At 27.2% G+C, this 22,294-nt stretch overlaps 1 protein-coding gene across 1 annotated transcript; it reads left to right on the top strand.

The window, feature by feature from the left end:
- The first annotated feature begins 3,408 nt into the window (after positions 1–3,408).
- LOC132937916 (uncharacterized) lies at positions 3,409–4,609 on the top strand. Its single transcript, XM_061004522.1, has 3 exons — positions 3,409–3,864; positions 3,982–4,209; positions 4,279–4,609. The coding sequence occupies exons 1-3, from the start codon at positions 3,746–3,748 to the stop codon at positions 4,607–4,609; spliced, it is 678 nt and encodes a 225-aa protein (XP_060860505.1). The 5' UTR covers positions 3,409–3,745.
- Positions 4,610–22,294: the final 17,685 nt, after the last annotated feature.

The following is a 22,294-nucleotide window of genomic DNA, read 5'->3' as shown; positions in this document are numbered from 1 at the left end:
ACCATAGAAATTATGTAAGTGTTTTATAGTATGACTTATTACCTGGTTGATATTTCTTGACCTGAACAATGATGGAATTTGAAATGGGTGTTGATGATATTGGTTTTGTTGAAATAATGTAAGTATAATTTGTGGTTGAATATAAGTTACTTTAATAATTCACAACAAGGTTTCATGAGATTAGAAATAATGGTGTTTCAAGTTAATAAGCGCTTTTTGAATATAGCGAGTTAAGAGGCCGTCCTACCGCCGCATATTTGGGTGTAAAAACTGTTTTGCGAGTATCAACATATCTTTCACCGTATTTATGATAAAAGTACCAAAATTTCACGATGCATAAAGAAGAAATTTATCTATGCCGTAGCGTTTTTTTTTTTTTTTGTAACATAAATACAATTTAAGTTATTTATTATCAAACATTTGCTTTTTTTGTTGTTTTTCAAGAGCTTATAAAAAACCATTGGGTAATGATATTAAAAAAATGAAAACGCTACAGCACAGATAAAGTTCTTCGCAATGCGCTGTGAAAATTTGGTAACTCTACCATAAATACAGAGCGAGTATATTTGATACCCGCAAACCTATTTTACTATGTTTAGAATTGTATTTTATAAAATGTATCTCGCCGTCGTGTGCCGTCTTGTGCTGCTTCTAGCGGAAAAACGATGAATTATTTTCGCGCGTACTCGGCGGCAGCCCCCACTCCACATAAGCTCCGCGATTTCGTAAAAAAGTAGCGACGTTGCGACCTTGAAAACGTTAACACCATAGAGTGGTACAATTACTCAATACTTTATATGCGAAATATAATTACGAAGAAAATCATTTTCATGATTTATATTATTGTCGGTCAAGCGCCGCCGCGCCTCTGCCGCCACGCCGCGCGTTGTAATAGCAACGATCGGCACTTAGAACGCAACGTTCAATTTTCGTGATCCTCATCTGCTGTACAGTCTAACAGTTTCTTATGATAACTTAGTAAATTATACATTATTTATAAATTATATAAATAACCAAAATGTTTGTAATTAAATTCTTGATACAATTTATTTTATACATTAATTGGCAATTACACGTAAAATATTTATTTTACGTCTTTACCTGTTATACAGGCTGTAAATAGATCTGACAAACTTTTATTTTAATCAATTTTTTTATTATATATAATTCATTGACTCTTGCATTAAATATATAGTAGAATGTTTTTTATTTTTATTTTTTAATATATATAAGTACCTAATACAAATTTTAAATCTGATGCAATTTTTTTTTGAGAAATTCAAATTTGAGTTCAATGATATGAAATCATTGTATACGAAAAAATTAACTTTTTTGTTTTGAAATACACGCAGTATAACAGAATGATAAATTCATATTAGCCAAAAAAATTCTGTAAAAATTTAAAAATAACATTGTTTAATGTTTATGTATTTTTTAGATTTTATGGTTACAATATGATCTATTTATGAGAATCGTTGTTTTAAATTTTCAATCCTTAGCTATAAAAATGTAACATATTATTATAATTTTTTTATCTACGAAATAATTTAAACATTTTCAAGATTTTCGTAAATGTTGTCAACATTTAAAGTTCAAATAATTATAAAAAAAATCTTGCATATGGTTATTTAATATTTCTCAACTGCTATTATAACAACTTATAAGGAACTTTGTAGTACATTTTCAAGCATTTTGAGTCTATGAATAAAATTTTATTGACATTTATAGCTGAATATAAAACTAAAAAAATTTAAAATTTAAACGTCTATTAAAAACGAGTAGAAATATTTTGAACATTTTATCATCATGTATATAAAATGATAAAATAAATATTTGATGAATATTTCAAGTACCCACGGTTATTAGCTGTTGAATAACGAAAAAATAAGAAAATCTTTGTAGGTATGTGAGTTTGTGAATTTATATTTATTTTTTTTTAAAACTGGTTTTGCCTAAAAATCTCAGTTTTTCTAAACTTTTTGTTCTTGACGCTTTTTAAAACTAGTGGAAATGATTTACTCTTTATCCCCCAAAGCACTAACTATGATTTCTACCAGAAAATATGCTGTTGAAGAAAATTTAAACATTTTTACTTTCCCAAAACATGATGATAGATACAAAAAAACACGAATAACTTGAATAAGTAATAAGCAATTATCAGGAAAAATATTTTTGTGAACATCTATATAGGTACATTTGAACATTATAGATCGAAAAAAATTGCCAAAATCTGAACTTTAAATGCTTTTAAATAAAAAATTGTGATTACGTATCTTTAATATTTTTTACTGCTATTATTATAACAACTTATGAGGAATGATGATATGTAAATTTAAAAGTTGTTTGATAATGCAAACATTTTTTTGTTGATGTACAGTGGAACCTTTATTAGGTTCCCTTTTCAAGGGAAATTAAATTTGTTCCAATTACTAAGGATAGTTTTGCTTAGGTTAGATTAGGCACAGAATTAATTTCAAATTATCAAGGCTCCACATAGAAATAAAACTATAATAAATTGAAAGTTTTTAATACCTATAAATAACTCAAAACGAGTCAACATATTTTTAAAATTATACATTTCTACCATGTATAGAAAAAGCTCTTGTAAATATTTGGTTAAAAAAAATATCTACGGTTATTCGTTTTTAAATTACAACAACATAAGAAAATCTTACGATTAGAATTTGTGTATTTTGATGTGAGGGGTGAATATCCAATGTCGAAAGAATTAACTTATTTTATTTTATATTATTCAACCATAAACAATTTTGGCCAAAATATTTTTTAATTCTCATCATAATATATAGGAAATAATAAAATAAACAAATAATATTTAAATTTTAAATTTTATTGAATTACAATAAAATAAAAAAATTGTTTGATTTGAATTCGTTTATTTACAGGTGAGTATTAGAGTATCCAATGACGAAAAATTTTGAATTTCAAACATTCTTAAAAAATTATTTGACTTCCCAGTATACCTTTTTGTTGTTGTTAAAAGTAGGAAAACTTATAAGGAATTATGCATTCAATTTTCAAATCTTAGATATAAATAGACTTTTTTTTATAATTTCCAACTAAAAATAATTTGTACAATAATATTGTATGACTAATACATTCATCGCTCCGCTTAGAATCTAAAGTTTAGGTTGACATTTTGAAAATTCTATAAAATACAGAGCGAGTAAACTGTTTTCTAATGTAAAGAATTTAAAAATAATTAATTATTATTTATTATAATATTGAATCTTTTCTGGTTTGCGTGGCGTTCCCCACTCTACCGACTAACCGACGGCCACCCCGGCCCACAATTGTCACGACGAATTGTGTTTGTATTTTCCACGGAGTTCATGAGGATATAGAAAAATATTGTTTAGATACTCAGCGATGGAAATGCATATACATTATTTATTATTATTATATTTTCGCATGAAATTAACTTTATGTACACCTCCAAGAATGTATTTATGTATGTAAACATTTTTTTGTCGAGGATTGAAGTAAACAAAGAGGTTATACACTTATACCTACATTTTGTAATTTGAATCTATGAATTTGTGAATAAAATGTTTCCGTGTTATATTTTGTCATATTTTACAACTGTATGCATGTAAGCACTAAGAAGTTGACATAATTTTATATTATATTATAACCCATATTATTATTATTAGTTATTATTGTTTATTTCATTAGTGAAAATACATAATATATTTGCGCTTATACGGTTTTATTTTCATAATATATAATGTCACCAAAAAAATTGCGTGCAATTGCAACGAATCAATCACGACGATCGGGTAAAATGTCTTTAAAAAGACGTATGAAAGGAGTTCGCAATGGTAATAAGAATTGTAAAATTGTGAGGTAAGTACCTAATACTGAATATTATCACCGAACTTATGACTGTATTATAATACTTATTCATTATTTAAATAATTATTTTTTCTTATCGAATTAAAAAAAAAAAAAAAAAAAAAATAGTGAGGATACAACTATCAATAAGCAGCCAACAAATGTATTTTTTGAATCGTCCACAACTGGAGCTGCAGATGGATCACTTCCAGGACCATCATTTGAAGTATACAATACTCCAATGTATGATGATTTATTTTGTGAGCAATCAACAAATATTATTGCTGATTCTCCTACATTAGAACCAGATGATAAATCTCTTCCAGGACTGTCGATTGAAATAACTAATCCTCCTGAGTATGTAATTTTTACTATGAAATCTGTTTTAACAAATACTAATTTAATAATTTATATTAATAATTATAGAACAACAACAGAAGTATGTTCTTTGGGTCGTCGAATAGTGGACATATTCTACGTATTTGAACAAATTAAAAAATGTATCCACGAAGGGGGTTTGGGATGTACTTTCATGGATATGGAGTTTGTACGTGAAATACGTTTTGGTCTACGGTCGCAATTTCAATTCACATGTAAAATGTGTAAAGTTAACATGAAAATTGAGTCTGAAAAAAAGGTCCCAGAGACATATTTGCCTATAAATTTAGCCGCAATCAGTGGTTCAATATCTATCGGAATAGGATATTCACAACTCGAGGAAATATTAGCTTCCACCGATAGTCCATTTGAACTTTAAATGCTTATAAAAAAAAATTGTGCAAATGTATTTTTAATATTTTTCAACTGCTATTAAAACGATACATCAGGAGTCTAATATTAAATTTTCACGCTTTTTTACCCAACAAATAAAAATTTATTGATATTTATAGAAAAAAAAACTAAAAAAATTGAAAACTGACAATGTCCGTAAACAGCTCAAATAGAGTCAAAATATTTTCAAAATTGTATGGTGTATAGAAAATGCTAATATAAACATTCAGTGAAATTTTCAAGTATCTACAGTCATTCGTTTTTTAATTACAATAAAATAAAAAAATCGTTACATGAGAAATCGAGTAAATATCAAATGTTGTAAAAATATAAATTTCAGACGCTCATAAAAATTTAATTTAAGTTTCTTCTAGACATTTTTTTTTTGATAAAGGTAGACAAACTTATGAGTAATCTTATATTACATTTTCAAATCTTAGATTTAAAAAGAAAAATTTTTATGAATTCTCATCAAAATAATTTGCTATTTTTCGTGATTTTTCCGTATTTTGTCAAAATTTGAACTTTAAATGCTTATAATTAAAAACTGTGACTAAGGATTTTTAATTTTTTTCATCTGCCTTTGAAACAATAAACTAGGAGCCTTCTATTAAATTTTCAAGCTTTTTTACTCAATAGATAAAATTTTATTGATATTTATAGGAAAAAAAACTAAAAAAATTGAAAACTGACAATGGCTGTAAACAGCTCAAAAAGAGTCAAAATATTTGGAAAATTTTATGGTGTATAGAAAATGCTAATATAAACAACCAGTGAAAATTTCATGCATCTACGGTCATTTGTTTTAGAGTTACACCAATAACCAAAATCGATTTTGTTAAAAATCGATTTTGCGTAAAAATTCCCGTTTTTCCTTAATTTTTCTTTTGTTTTTCACATCGCTTTTGAAAACTACTGGGAAATTAAAATTTTGACCTCCCCAATGCACCAACGATATTCACTTTCCCATCGAACAAGATACTGAAGTCGAAAATCGAAGCATTATTTCGACTACTTATCGTGTACACAGACACAAAAATAAAAAATTAAAAAAAAAATAAAAAAAATACATCAATACATAATATTATCTAGTATTCAAAATTATTTAAAACGTTAGGTACCTAATAGGTTATACGTATAATGTATATACAATATACCTATATGAGATTAAACTATCGTACGAGGTACGATAAGTACTTCAGGTCACCTATAAGTTATTACTTAAACGATGCAATAAATTTACTAAAAAATCTATTTAATCGTAAATCGTAATGAATTTATTATTTTACATGTACCTATTTCAAAAAGTAATTAGGTTATAATTAATATAAATCGAGTTATGTTGTATATAATGGAGTTAGGTTTGTACGCACTACGCTTTGTTTATTAGTCAAAATATTTCATCAAATAAGACTACAACATAAGCTTTAATTAATAAATAGATTGCGAATTGTGTGTTAGAGCAAGCGCGCCGCGCGACAGTACATGAGAAAAACAATAGTAATAAGTAATACAATTTACGCACGCAAGTAGGTACGTAATAGCAGGCTGTCTACTGCATTGACATTTGACGCGAAACGCTCAAAACGGCAGATCGTGAAATAATAATGTACCTCTCCCGCGATTACGACGCACGGACCCAGTCGCGTAGACGATGGGCGTGGTTACGGCCTGCCGCGACGGCGGCGAGACGGCGCACAACGCCATCTCTTGAGCGTTGCATACATTTCACTTTTACCACGACGGCCTCTTAAGACGGTGCGTATAACAAACTGTGTAAGACAGTATTGAATAATGTGAGTAGACTGGTCTGAGTATCAAAATGGGGGTTCTACTTATAGTATTGATCTTTGTACCTTGTTGTTCCATATTAAATTGTTGTTGTTTATTTTTGCATATATACATGGGTATAATCAAAATATGTTATTGTAAGATTAGTGACATTTGTACATATGTATATATATATATGGTTATTACTTATTCATAGTTTTTGTACCTTTTGGTTAGTATCAGGGTACATGGGTACATATATTTATTATATTGTTTATTAGACATTGTTTTGTAATTTGATTATATAATGAATATGATAGCTGTTGTGTATAATTTTGGGTAATATAATGGGTACATGGGTACAGATATTTATTGTGGTTTTCTGGTAATGAAATATTTAATATTGTTATGATGATATTGAGTCATGAAACTGTGTTGGTGCAATGACGTAGATATCATTACAAATAGTAGGTGCTCTACCAGTATTTATGCGGGTTCTAACAATGACGTATTGGTGGCGTGATATCTATATTCTAATATTACTTCCTTAGTAATGTCAAATTGCATTATGATGGGACTAGGTAAAACAACTTGTTGTTTTCACCTATGATCCACGCTTCCTGTTATTTAGGCCTATTTTACATTGCATATTATTACCTACATTACCCATTATAAATTATACTAAATGTATAATTTATTCTACGTGATATTTTTTAATATCGTATTATAGCTGTGGGTATTAATACATCCCTAATATTGTTGAATTGCACTATTTTGTGACTAGGTAAAACAACTTGTTGTTTTCACCTTTGCTCTATGTTTCCTGTTATTTAGGATTATATTAAATACCTACGTTTCTACTCATAAATTATACTATGTATAATTTATTATTTTACTTATTTTATTTAAAATAATATAATGTCTTTTGGGTTTACTACAGGGCTAGGCGATCTGAATTCGCTAAGTGTTTTATTTATGTTTGTTTTAATACAATAAAAGTGTTTCCGACCTGAAAACTCGAGTTAAACATTATTTTAGTCATTCTTACGTTCTTAACTTTTATAGGAACAGCTCCGGGTTAAACGTAGTATGTGTCAATGAGGTTTTATTAAACTGAATAGTGCCAAGGTATATGTAATCTTTGAGTCATTTCAACTAGATAGGAATGAACTAAGAATTGACAAGCGCATACCATCGTACCTCAACGAGTTAACAGCGCCATTCTAATAAATTAACTTTAGAGAGTGTCATTAACTAGAGAATACGAGGCTAAGGCGTATAGTTGGTTTACCGCGTATTGTCTAATACGGGTGATACCACAGCTATAAAAGTTGAAGATTTTATAAATTTTTAACTAGGTACTGAATAATTTGTAAATTTTCAATAAATTTGATAAATTTTGTCAAAATTTGAACTTTAAATGCTCATTAAAAAAAAATTGTGCCTATATATTTTTAATATTTTTCAACTGCTATTGTAACATTATATATAACGTTTTATATAATGTAATTTATTTATAACCTATTTACGTGGAGCCTTGCATTAAATGTTCACGCTTTTTTACCCAACAAATAAAAAAAAACTAAAAAAATTGAAAACTAACAATGTCCGTAAACAGCTCAAAAAGAGTCAAAATATTTTCAACATTTTATGGTGTATAGAAAATGAAAATATAAACATTCAGTAAAATTTTCATGTATCTACAGTTATTCGTTTTTGAATAACAACAAAATAGCTAAATCGTTACATGAGAAATCGAGTGAATATCAAATGTTGTAAAAATATGAATTTCAAAAGCTTATAAAAAATAATGTAATTTGACTTTTTTGTAGACATTTCTTTTTTGATAAAGGTAGACAAACTTATGGATAATCTTGTATTACATTTTCAAATCTTAGATTTAAAAAGAAAAATTTTCATGTATTCTCAACTCAATATAAATTGTTAATTTTCGTGATATTTCCGTATTTTGTCAATATTTGAACTTTAAATGCTTATAAATAAAAACTGTGACTAAGGATTTTTAATTTTTTTCATCTGCCTTTGAAACAATAACCTAGGAGCTTTCTATTAAATTTTCAATCTTTTTTACTCAACAGATAAAATTTTATTGATATTTATAGGAAAAAAAACAAAAAAAAATGGAAATTGACAATAAACAGCTCAAAATAAGTTAAAATATTTGGAAAATGTTATGGTGTATAGGAAATGCAATTATAATCATTCAGTCAAAATGTCATGTCCCTACGGTCATTTGTTTTAGAGTTACACCAAAAAACCAAAATCGATTTTCTCAAAAACAGATTTTGCGTAAAAATTCCCGTTAATCCTTATTTTGTCTTTTGTTTTTCACGTCGCTTTTGAAAACTACTGGAAAATTTTACTTTAGACCTCCCAGAGTATCAACTTGATTTTTCCTTTTGACCCCCCAAAGTGCCAACTTGATTCACTTTCCTATCAGAAAAGTTACTGTTGAAGAAAATCCAAGCACTTTTACTGTCCTAAAAATTGATGACAGACACAAAAATAAAAAAAAACACACATCATTGTAAAATCAATACATTCATCGTTCCACTCAGAATCTAAAATAAGAAAATTTAGTTTTCTTTATATGCCTTGATTAATGACTCCTGACATCTGTAATACAAAAAAAATTTAGTAGTACCAAATTAATGTATTGGAATGAAAATTCAATGGAGACCCACGTCAAAAATTATTTTATGTGTTTTCATTTTACCCATTTCCAACTTATTTTTTTTTTCAAAAGCACAGTTTCAATTTTTGAAGTAGCAATAGAAACATGGATGGGTGCAACCAGTTTTTTATTTAACTGTTGTAGTTGTTCTCGTGATTTTATCTGCTGTAATTTCTTATAATATTTTATGTTGTGTAATAAAATATTAAAAGAAAAATTGGAAAACATAAATTAAATAAACATTTTTTAATTAATTATTATTACCACCTTCATGGTGTAATTGATTTTTCTCGTCTTTACGTATTGCATAATCCATCGGTTCATTATCTTTGCATGTCATCTTTGTCTATATACTACGCCTGTGTGCACTTTTTGTTTTTGTTGTTTGTCTACATTTGCTGTCGGGTTTTTGGCTGAGGAAGTTCATTGCAACGCCGTGAATGTGCCTGCACATATAATTTTTAATTGAGTTCTTATTAACTTACAAAAGAATCACGTTTGCACTACATTAGGTTAGTTCTATATGACGTATTAAAATATCTTTGCGGTTAAACTTTCGATTACCTACATTCATTGCATTCCTACAAATTTAAAACAAATCAATTTATATGAAGAAAAAAAAATAAACTAGAAGTTATAACTCAAATACATACGAATTTATTTCAACGTCTTTATTTTTTTTGGTGGTGAGTCGATTTATGTCGGCTCAAATTATATTTTTAGGTAAAATTTGAATCACATTGTTTGCAAACAAAAGACATATTATATAATTCAATATACAATTAATAACATACGTATATTACTTATACATATTTTTAATAATTTGATGACAATTATATACTCGCAACAAAATATATACCTGCAGTCAGTGTTGGGCAAATTATAATCTGATTAATGATTAATGTTACATTATATAATCGTTAATTGCTATAAAAATTAATGTAATCTTTAATCACAATTTAAAATAATTTCAAATGATTAAAGTAAAAATTTAATCATAGTATTGATTACGATTACAAAATGTATTAATTTGTAATCACGATTAATCTTTATAATATTTATTCTTTATAATCTTTATCATTTTTATAATTATTGTATTTTATATCTAATTTAGAAATAAAAAAAAAGGTGGGTATTTATAGAAAAAAAACTAAGAAAATTGAAAACTGACAATGTCCGTAAACAGCTCAAAAAGAGTCAAAATTGTACGGTGTATAGAAAATGCTAATATAAACATTCAGTAAAATTTTCATGTATCTACAGTCCTTTGTTTTTTAATCACAATAAAATAAAAAAATCATTACATGAGAAATCGAGTGAATCAAATGTTGTAAAAATATGAATTTCAAACTCTCAAAAAAATTTAATTTGACTTTCTTGTAGACATTTTCTTTTTGATGAAGGTAGACGAACTTATGAGGAATTTTGTATAAGTCTTCAAATCTTAGATTTAAAAAGAAAAATGTTTACGAATTCTCAACTCAAAATAATTTGCTAATTTTCGTGATTTTTCCGTATTTTGTCAAGATTTGAACTTTAAATGCTTAGAAATAAAAACTGCGACTAAGGATTTTTAATGTTTTTCAAATATCATAGTAACAATATAGTAGGAGCCTTATATTGAAGTTTCAAGCTTTTTTACCCAACAAATAAAGTCTTATTGACATCCATAGAAAAAAATACTAATAAAATTGGAAACTGAAAATGTCCGTAAATAGCTCAAAATAAGTCACAATATTTGGAAAATATTATGGTGTACAGAAAATGGTAATATAAACATTCAGTCAAAATTTCACGTACCTACGGTCATTTGTTTTAGAGTTAAATCAAAAACCAAAATTGATTAGGTAAAAAATCAATTTTGCGAAAAAATTCCTGTTTTTCCTTAATTTTTCTTTTGTTTTTTACGGTGCTTTTGAAAACTACTGGAAAAATTTTACTTTAGACCTCCAAGAGTATCAACTTCATTCACTTTAATATCAGAAAAAATAGATCATACGTATAACTTATAAAAAAAAAAAATTATTTACTAAAATTTTTAAAATATATAGGCCAAGATTCAGAAAGCCGTAGATAAATAAATAATATATAATTTATGATTTTGTGATTTTCGGAAAACTAGTACCTAAATATAACGTAAAAGTTTTTATCTAGAATTATTTTTAAAAAAATCTACTACTTTTTTAAAATATTTTTATTACAGAAGATACTACTTTCCAGGACGTCATATTTAAAAAATGTTCATAGGAACAGCAATTACTAGAAAATATAATATAGGTCCCCGAACTTTGTGAACTGAAGACGCTTTTGATAAAAATGGAATGTATTACTTTTGATCACATATATTACCAACTAGATTCACTTTCCTATCAGAAAATATAATATACGGAACTATATTTTTTTTTAAATTTACGCAAAAATTTTTCTTTTATATTTTATTATAAATAACAATACTTAAGAGGAACCATGTATATTAAATTCATAAAATAATCATCATGGAAACTTAAACATTTTTTTTGTGAATATCTAGATTAAATTCAAGCTATTTATAGGCAATTTTAGGCTTTTTTAGTTTGTTTTTAATTGTTGTAAAAATGTTAATGGCCGGTCAAAAATATTGAAAATTTAATACCATAGGTCCCAAAAATTTATTTTAACAATTTAAAAATATTTAAAATGTACGTGTACTATTTAAAAAAAATATTAGAGTGATTGTAAATTTTGACGACATGGAATTTTTATTCAAGAATTATGATTTTAGTTATTTTTTTGTTGGTACCTAATGCATAAGTATTATTTCTGGCAACTTGAACATTTTTTTGTATATTATTATATTTTATTCATACAATGACATTTTTAACACAACACTAATATTACAGATACTTATATCTGATTTTGTGTAAAAACATACATTTAATATATTATATAATATAGTATACGTACACATGGGTGAATATTTGGTGGTATATTTTTTTTTTAAGGCACTAGTATATACTACCCATTTTTAATAGATGATAATAATTAATAATAATTCGACCCATAGATAATATTATTTTACCGTTCTATAGTGGTTTATTTTTGAACCACAACACTATAAAAGCGGGCCGTATTTAATAGACTCGCGGACCGGATGCGGCCCGCGGGCCGCCGGTTGCCGACCACTGCCTTAAATAGTTCCAAAAGAGTCGATAATTCTAAAATTCTACGGTGCATAGAAATTGGTAATACTTGCTAACATTCAGTGGAAATGTCATGTACCTATCTACGGTTATTTTTTTTTTAGAGTTCCAATGGTTTTGCGAAAAAATGTCAGTTTTTTGATTGTTGATTGTTTGTTTTTCGTGACTTTTATAAAATAAAAATTTCAAATCTCTATAAATAACCCAGAACAAATCAAACTATTTATTTATAAATATTTATATATATAAAGTAATAAAATAACATTTGATGAAAATTTCAAGTACCTAAAAAATAGTTTATGTATAACGACAAAATAAGAAAATCGTTGCTTAACAATGTTGGTGAATATCCAATGTCCAACTAATCAAATGCTCTTAAAAAATTAATTTAAATTTCCGGTAATCTTTATTTGTTAGTTAAATGTAGGAAAACTTAAAGGGAATCTTTTAATACTCTCAGAAAGCTTAGATATAACTATAATATTTTTATAAATTTCTAACAAGAAATAATTTGTTAAATTTTTTTGATTTTGATGAATTTTGTCAAATATAACGCTCATAAAAAAATATTGTGGTTTTACGTTTAACATTTTTTTTAATATCCTTTTAACAACAATTTATGAAGAACGCTGTTTTATATTTTCATGTATTTTGAACGAGTATTTTTTATCCACAATAATTTTAAAAAAAACTTAGAAAACTCGATTGCAAACTATCTGGACAAAAAGATAATTTAAATTTGTCTATGCCTTAAATAGTTCCAAAAGAGTCGATAATTCTAAAATTCTACGGTGCATAGAAATTGGTAATACTTGCTAACATTCAGTGGAAATATCATGTACCTATACATTCTACGGTTATTTTTTTTTAGAGTTCCAATGGTTTTGCGAATAAATGTCAGTTTTTTGATTGTTGATTGTTTGTTTTTCGTGACTTTTATGAAATTTATTAGGATTTTATTTTTTTTTTGACCCCCTAAAGTAAGAGTTCTCAACCTTTTTAGGTCCAAGCCCCCTTTCGAACTATTATACGAGGTAACGCCCTACCCTCTCACTACTATAAGATTGATGTTTGAATAATATATATATAATCGCATAGGCACAAATAGGGTGGGAGTAGGATAAAAAAGAGATTTCTTGCACGTCCGTCAACATCTTCCCTATACCCACTGATCATACGTTTAAGCATTCGCACATATATCTATAAATACGCACTTACATACATACACACATATACATACATACATACATACATACATACATACATACATACATACATACATACATACATACATACACACATACACACATACATTTGCATACATATTTACTTAAACAGCATTCATGCATACATATAGACTCGATTGATTATTTCAAATAATAATTTATATAAAATATTTTCGATACACCTATACCTATTTTATTTAATACCTGAATTCTTTTATATATTAATTATTATATATTTACAGTAGATACATGAAATATATCACAACGTCGCCATGCATACTAATACAACAATTAAATGCAATATAATACCTACAAAATCATATTCAAATTCCATGGTTTCGATAATAATAAACATAATATTATATAATTATCTTCATCACATATTAGAAAAAAAAATAAAATGTACCTACGTCAAGCTGTGATAATTTTTCACTTATGATATCATATAGAAACCATATTTATGTATATTTTATATATTTCAATTATTTTTAACGCATATCTTACACAGATGGCCTAACATTTATTTTATACGAAATAATAGGAATTTATTATTTTTACAGTTATACCTATACTACATGGATGCTTATCACTGATACTTTTCATGTATTATTCTATATGCATACTTTGTAAAATAATCATGAAATCGCTTGTATATTACCATCACAAGCTTAAAAATATATATTTTTTTTTTTAGTGAAAATTGATTAAATATAATATGATGGTATTTATGCTGAAACCATACCCGTTCACATAATTGCTTCACAAATAATATAAAACACATGTATATTACCATCACAAGTTAGGATATATCTTGTTATCTCTAGTAGATTTTAAATAATTAGTCATAGTTTGGTTATATATATATGTGTATATTCATAATATTATATTTTTATATTCTATCGTAAATATCAACATACTGATCATAAATATAAATATATTTATACTCCAACACATATAGGCACTATTCAGATCTTGATGAAACTATCTGAATAAGACGATACGTATATATTAAAAATCTCGCAAATATTTATAATTTCAACAGTCTACAATGCTGATATAAATATAGCTTTTATTGTATTCAGCTTTACTCTAAATAATCGATAGGTAAATATATTAATTGTATAATAATATCATATTTTAAATGAAAATATATACAAATTTCATATTCGTATTAAAAAATCATATTAGATGCATCCACATGAGAAATATTATATTTGTGTAGTTCTCATAAACATCAGCATATTGATCGTAAATATAAACATATTTATACCTCGAATATAAACTATTTTCATACTAAATCCATATACAAATATCGTAATTATTTTAATAAAAACACATATAATTATTATCATCATAAACCGTCATACATAATATATTCACTATTTACATTTTCCTATGTTAAATTTTAATACATAGCTTACAAAATACAAAATATTAACAAAAAGAAACATTTCACCAGCAAAATAAGTCTAATGTATGCAGGTACATTTATTTCGTCATTCAGATTCGACGATAGAATAATCAATATTGCCATATATGATGATTATATTTTTCAACTGCTATTGTAACGATATATTAGGAGACTTGCACTACATTTTCATGGTTTTTTACCCAGAAATACAATTTTATTGATATTTCTAGAAAAAATGAAAACCGAAAATGTCCGTAAACAGCTCAAAATATTTGGAAAATGTTATGGTGTATAGAAAATGCTAATATAAACATTTAGTCAAAATTTCATGTACCTACGGTAATTTGTTTTAGAGTTGCACCAAAAACCAAAAAATTGAACTTCTCTCTATATTAAGTATATTATATATTAATATTATATTTTGTCGAAAGGAAATTTTATAATTTTAATACTCTAGATTGTAATACTGTCGATTTTACAAATCAGAACTCTTAAATTTTAATGTTAACCAACCGGAACGGGCCCATAGTTAATATTACGAACTGGAACGCCGTTCTGGTGCGTTCCGGTCCATTTCGAGCACTGTGGTAAATCAAATGAAAAATACTATATTATATTTAATAATTATCAATTACAAGTAATAACATTACTTGGAGGATTACTTCATATAACATAAAAAGTTCTAGTTGGAAAAGGTGATATATAAAACCATTATATCATTCCCCTAAAAATATAATGTATATGCCATTACAACTGAAATGATTAATAGGTAGTCAACAAAAACATACTTGCACCATGTGGAACCAAAATTTCTGCAAATGAGCAGTATTGAATACACGACCGAGAGCTTTTATCAATGCTGTTTCGTAGTCTGTGACAATGTTTGTTGCTCTGACATCATACATTTCACTTATAAACTAAAATACTGATTGATATGCTGCTTCAGTCTTTCTCCACATCAATACATACACAAATGCCTATAATATATATGCATATAATATTATATATAGTACTTTTTAATGACTAACATATACCTATACTGTTTTAAATTTAAATTATTTCAAGCAGTTATCTGGTCCATGTACATTGCCATTACTATCAACAGCTGATCATTTGTTGGTTGTGCCGATCTGCTTTTAAATGTAGTATTAATGTGAAGCTCTTGAGCCGAAGCCAACAAACATGCGATGGGATCGCCATTAATATATCCTGTATACATATTTTGACCATTATATATTTGGAACATATATAACGTTCAGCATTGAAACAGCCAGCATATTTAGTCATGGCCGTAGGTATTTTAGGTTGGACATCTTTTCTAGCACGTTCCATACTCTTTAAAACAGTTGTATATCGGACCATTTCTTTTAAAAAAGAGAATATATGCTTTAACCTTGTTATACTGTTTTATAAATTATTAAATTTTAAATACTTTGGCATCTCCTCATCAAAAATATTTCTATGTGGAGTGATATCTTTTGCACATCGCAATAAAATATTTTGTTTTAGTGATATCAATGCCAAGAAACTTGGATGATTTGTGTGATTATGCCCTTTCTTCACATATAACATGTTTTCAGTCAGAGGACCGCAAAAATTTGATAGAAGTCTATAACAATTCAAATAATTATTTATACCTGTACATTATCATTGGTGACCTTAAGTTTGCCAGCATAAATATATAATCTAAAAATAGTAGTAAAAACAGTGGAATCCAACTCATATTAACAAGATTTGAATTGTTGCTCTCCTCAAAACTGTTAAACAAAGTTCGGAAATATGGACTAGCTGCTACTAAAATATTTGTTTATGTCCTAATAATATTGATTCACCCTCAGTTAAAAATCCAATAAAGCATGAATATTATTATGTTATTAATAATATTTATTTTACAACAAAATAAAATCACTTTCAACATACTTACATAGATTGTGTCAAGTAGTCGTCTAATAGAGTGAGGGTGTATTGAGAATATAGCATTTATTCGTTCAGATCCATTGGTTTCTAAAAAAATTATAGTGATAATTTATTACTTTTTTAACATTATAAATTTATAAATAAGTATACTTTAGTATTAAAAAAAAGTAACCTACATACCTAATGTATATTTAATTAAAACTAAATTTGGCATTAGAAAAGAAATTATGAATATGATTGATATAGTTTGTAGAAAGCCCTTGGGTAGATTATGTGATAATTGTAAAAAAGAACTTAAAAAAAAAATTATTCATCATATTAACTAATCACAAAATTAATTCCAAAAATAATAAACTTAAGAATATTACCAATGTTCAGAAACTGTTATGTGTTTGTTTTATTTATATAAGATTGTTATTGGCCTTACCTATTTGATTTTATAAAATTGTATACAGCATTAGTGTTATTAACATTACACATTAAAGAACAAAGTTAATATTTTTGTTCCAATCTCAATGAATAATAATAAAAAAACATAATATTAGGTAGGTACCTATGTTAGATAAGTTATTTATGTATTTATTTAGTTGCTTATTTATACACCTAATGTATTTATTTTCATCCATAAATAATCTTATTATATTTTAATTTTAAACATACATTCATATTCATTACATTTTAATAAAATTGTTTAAAAAAATAATTAAGTGTAATTATAAAAATACTATATTAATATATCAATAACAAAGGTTGGTTTTTGTTATAGACCGATAGCACAGAACAATATAGGTAGAAGTGACATTCGATCACCTGATCAGGTTCTTGTTTACCTATGATCTGAAGTCTGAGCAACTGCACAACTGAAAAATAAGGAAACCAAACTGAGTTTATACATTTGTTTGCCTAAATTATGGAAACATTTACTATACTCGTGTTATTATAGTTATAGTGTTATAGTCACTCGATTTTCCCAATTTACTCAGTATCCTAACCCTAGCTTACACGCAACTAATTTATTCTGACTTCAGTTCATAGGTAATTTTAATAAAGACATTTTTTGAATAAAAAAATACACATTTTGTTTTTCTTCAATTCACAAAGTAAAATTCAAGTAAAAAAAATACTTACATAAAGTATCTTAATAATTGACGATGTTAATTACCCACTGACTAGGTAATGTCGAACAAAATAGAAATATTCACTTTCATGAGTCATACACTTGATGTACTCTGAAAAATTGTAATATAAGTACCTAACAAATAAAAATAATATAAAATATTTCGGTATTTGGTTACTTTACTGGACACCCTTTTTTTTGCAATTTTTTTTTTAGACTTATGTAGTTAACTATAAACTATGGTAAATTCAGAATGTGGCGGTCGGACTTAGTTTCAAAGTTATGGCTTAATGAAGTTCGCTATTTTACGATTTATGCGCATTCACCCGTCACTAGTTTACTGCACCTATTATTATATGGAATTTTTTACGTTCCTAAAAACTCGATAACAATACATCTATTATTATAATAATTGTGGTACAGGTTTAGTGCCTTAGTACATTATATTATTAAGGTTCATTACTCATTGTTGCCATAATATAATATTTATTAATCGGAATATAATATGTCAATATGAACGAGAACGACTTATCAGTTAGATATGACTGATATGGGCTGTTCGTCTTACCACGGTATTCTGTTTTCATCATTTTATTTGTGTAAGCGCACAGAATAATGGTACTATTATAATAGTACTATCTATAACTAAGGTTTCACTCAAAAACTCAAAAGTTAAAAGTATAATAGTAAGAATAAAACATTTTTGTAATTTTATTCGAAATTTTAGAATATATATTATAAGCCGGTGCGTCGTCATATCTTCACTGCTTAATTCGTTTTCATTCTCCTTGTCGTCGTCGTCACCTATATTGAAGATGAGGTTTGGTAACTGGATCTAAACAACTATACTTGTGTTACTTAAACTGACAAGGTTAGAATTACTTGTTAGGTCATTCGTCCTCCCGCAGAGCAGGTATGCTCTCCCCCTCGCGACCCCGCTACCCACCGTCCAGATTAAAAAGAAAATTTGAGTACACAAAAAAACAAAATGAAAATAGTAGAGGAGCTCCGTCCTAACATGCGACATGCAGGAATGATTCTAAATATTATTTGTACAAACAGCTATAACTGCTACCAGTCACCACCCACCGGCCAACGTCCTAATATCTTTCCGGCATCGGGCCATAGTGCGCCACGTTACAATCACTCAATAATTACGAGGAGAAAAAAAAATTAGATCACCGGATAAAACTATTTTTTTTCCCGAAAGTACCAGGGCTACACGATACAACCACGTCTCGTTTCACTGCCATCGTACTAAAAAATTACAAAAAAAATTATTATTTGTTCAGCGGTTTTAATATTTCTACACCGACGTACCTATCTAATGCCAATATTTTTAAAAAACGCTTGCCAACTCAGAGATCGGCATGTGAACTTTCTCGAATCTTAATTTTTTATAATTTATTAATTGTGTGTAATTTATTACAATATGATTAAACCAAAATTAATTAATATTAACAAAATTACAAAATAACCTATTTATCAACCTTGATAACGAATAGCTTACCCAAAATGAATATTTTAAAAACTGATGTAATATATAATATTATAATCATATTCATACCGACCTACGGTACGCCGGTATTGATTTATAAGTGAATAAGAGCTAAAAATATAATTTATGAGCTAACATTATATTATATTCATTTATAGGTAAGATTTGGTTTTGGCAAAAAGTAGTTCAACATACCAATTAATTTAGCACACGTTAATACATAATATATATGTGGAAATTTAGCACTTAAAAAAGCCATGGTGGGATCTATCTCCCATATCAACCCCGTGACAACGCCCATGTACCCAATTAAAACATTAGGTACTTATGAAAGGTTTATTTTATTATTTTTCATGATAAATTAAATACCTATTTGTGTTATATAGTTTGTATAGTCTGACTTATTATTACCATTTTATAGTATTAATTTTAATTCATGTTCATAATATGATTTTTAAATTATAATTTTGTATATTTATGCCTACCTATATAATACTAAATTGAATAAAAAAGATAAAATTCTTAACGTACCTACATAATATGCATATTTTATTATAGAGTATAGACTATAATAGTGCTCAAAGCCTCAAAAGTTTCAAATTTAGGGATGAAATGCCCAATATTGTAACCATATTTTGTTTGGTAATTAAGGTTCTCTATTAGTATCTAAAAGGGGTGGTTTATGAAATAGATAATGATGAATAATAAATAAATAATATAATTTTCTGGAAAAATATGCACGTTGTGTGCACGAATCATTGTAGAAAGCTTTGATCGTAATGACTGAACTATGTCCGTCGAACAAGTAACAACTGCCACCGCCGAGCGAGCTGTCGATACCACTAGCTAGTACCGCACCGCCGCGCCGCAGAAACCGAACAAGGTGAAGCGAATACTACCGTCCTGCGATCCTGGTACCTACAACTGTAAAATAGGTTTACTTGGGACATTTGGGTTACTTGAATACAAATTATATAGTATTATAAATGATAAGATTTGAGCACTAGAGATGACAACCGTATACACATTTATTAAAAATTAGTTGCAGCTACTCGTTAAATATAAGCAATATTTTATTATTATTAATTATACGTAATTTTTGCTGTTACCATGAAATGCTGAAAAAAAAAATAGTTTTTATGGTAACTTAATCATGTACTTTTATGTACTTATAAATCATCTTATACCTTTAAATTAAACTATGTGGTATTATAAAGTAATGCAGTAGGTGAGTTGATTCCCGAGACCGACTTAATGTATTTGATTCCCGGGTCATCAAAGGTTGTGACACTCCGAATAGTTTTGTATTTTTTTGTATTAATACTAATTTAATTTTATATAACGCCTGCTGAAATGTCAACACAATTACTTGTTGTATTATTTGTATACAGATTGTAAATTTTATCTATTTTAATAAGAAAAAATATATGTCACCCGCGGGATCGAAATGTATTTCCAAAGTGGCCCGCAAGATCAATTTTGTAAACCGATAGCTTAAGAAAAGCAGTCCAACGAAAAGCGTCCTTTGCGTGGGTATCAAACTTCCAGCTACACATAGGCGCAAGTTCAACTTTTGACTTTGGGGGGCTGAATATATTAAGGGCAAGCAGACCCGTGGGGGGCTATGCCCCCCACACCACTACCATCACCATTCATATTATCTTACCTTATAATATTACTTCATAATCCAATTAAATTTTTTTTTCTTCATTATTACGGTCGACCTACCTCAATTTTTAAAAATAATAAAATTTTGCCATATAAAGACGTCAACTACACTTACATTTCTCATTTGTTGTCTCTGTATAATTGAGAGATATCGAAGGAGAAGAAAATGTATTAAGTTTATAATAAGTGTATAAATAATAGGAAAATTAAATTTTGAATTCATATTTTGGAAACAGTGTGATGAAATTATAATATTATAGTTTAATAAATTTATGTATTTTAGTTCTGGGAACTAATTATTATTGATTTGTAGATGAATTAAATTATTAAAATAAAGGTACTGACATTTTCTAATTGAGTAATTGAATGTATTTTGTTCCCCAATCCTTATAAAAAAGTATAAATATAGATATACTATTGATTACGTATTTTTAAGATTTGTCAGCCGGATTTCAAAATTTCTCATGTCTATGACAACTGCGGACTTGTCTGACTGGTCATCTGTCTATATATTAAACATACAATATATTATTGAATAACTACGTTCTATAGCTCTATGCACATATGTACATATCATTGTACATATATTAGTAAAATAACCATAATATTCTGTTTTGTAATCTTTGTACCACAATATGTTAATAGTATGCTGTGCAATTTTTAAAGTTATATCTTATTTCCGTTAAATGATTCCGTTGTATTATTTCTGTAAGAATATCAAATATTTGGTATATTAGGTAAACAATTAGTTTTATTATTGATAGTACAGTTGTTATTAATTGTTTACAATTAAAAATGATATTTTTCAAAGTTTTGAACATAATAATAAGATGTTTTTGAGACAATATAAGTTTATTTATTACAACAGTAAACATGTAAAAACTGACATTTAATTATGTTTGTTTATGGGCGTTAAATATTGTGATGTGTAACCAATAAACATCTCTGATATACTTACAGTATTTTATGCTTTAGTCAGATATTATAAGTCTGGACGTTAGTGCTTGATTATTTAATTTAATTATTACGCTCAATTATAGAACTTAATCGCGTGTTAAATTCTTCCATATTTATGATGCAGTTTTATATTTTGTGATTTAAGCCGACTATTCTCTCATCTTTTGAAGATCATCTGTCTATATTAAACATACTATATATTTAGTATAACTACGTTATATAGTATCTTAATC

The sequence above is a fragment of the Metopolophium dirhodum genome, chromosome 1 (genome assembly GCF_019925205.1).
Source record: "Metopolophium dirhodum isolate CAU chromosome 1, ASM1992520v1, whole genome shotgun sequence".
Taxonomy (NCBI): Eukaryota; Metazoa; Arthropoda; class Insecta; order Hemiptera; family Aphididae; genus Metopolophium; species Metopolophium dirhodum.
This window is presented reverse-complemented; position numbering and strand designations above follow the sequence as displayed.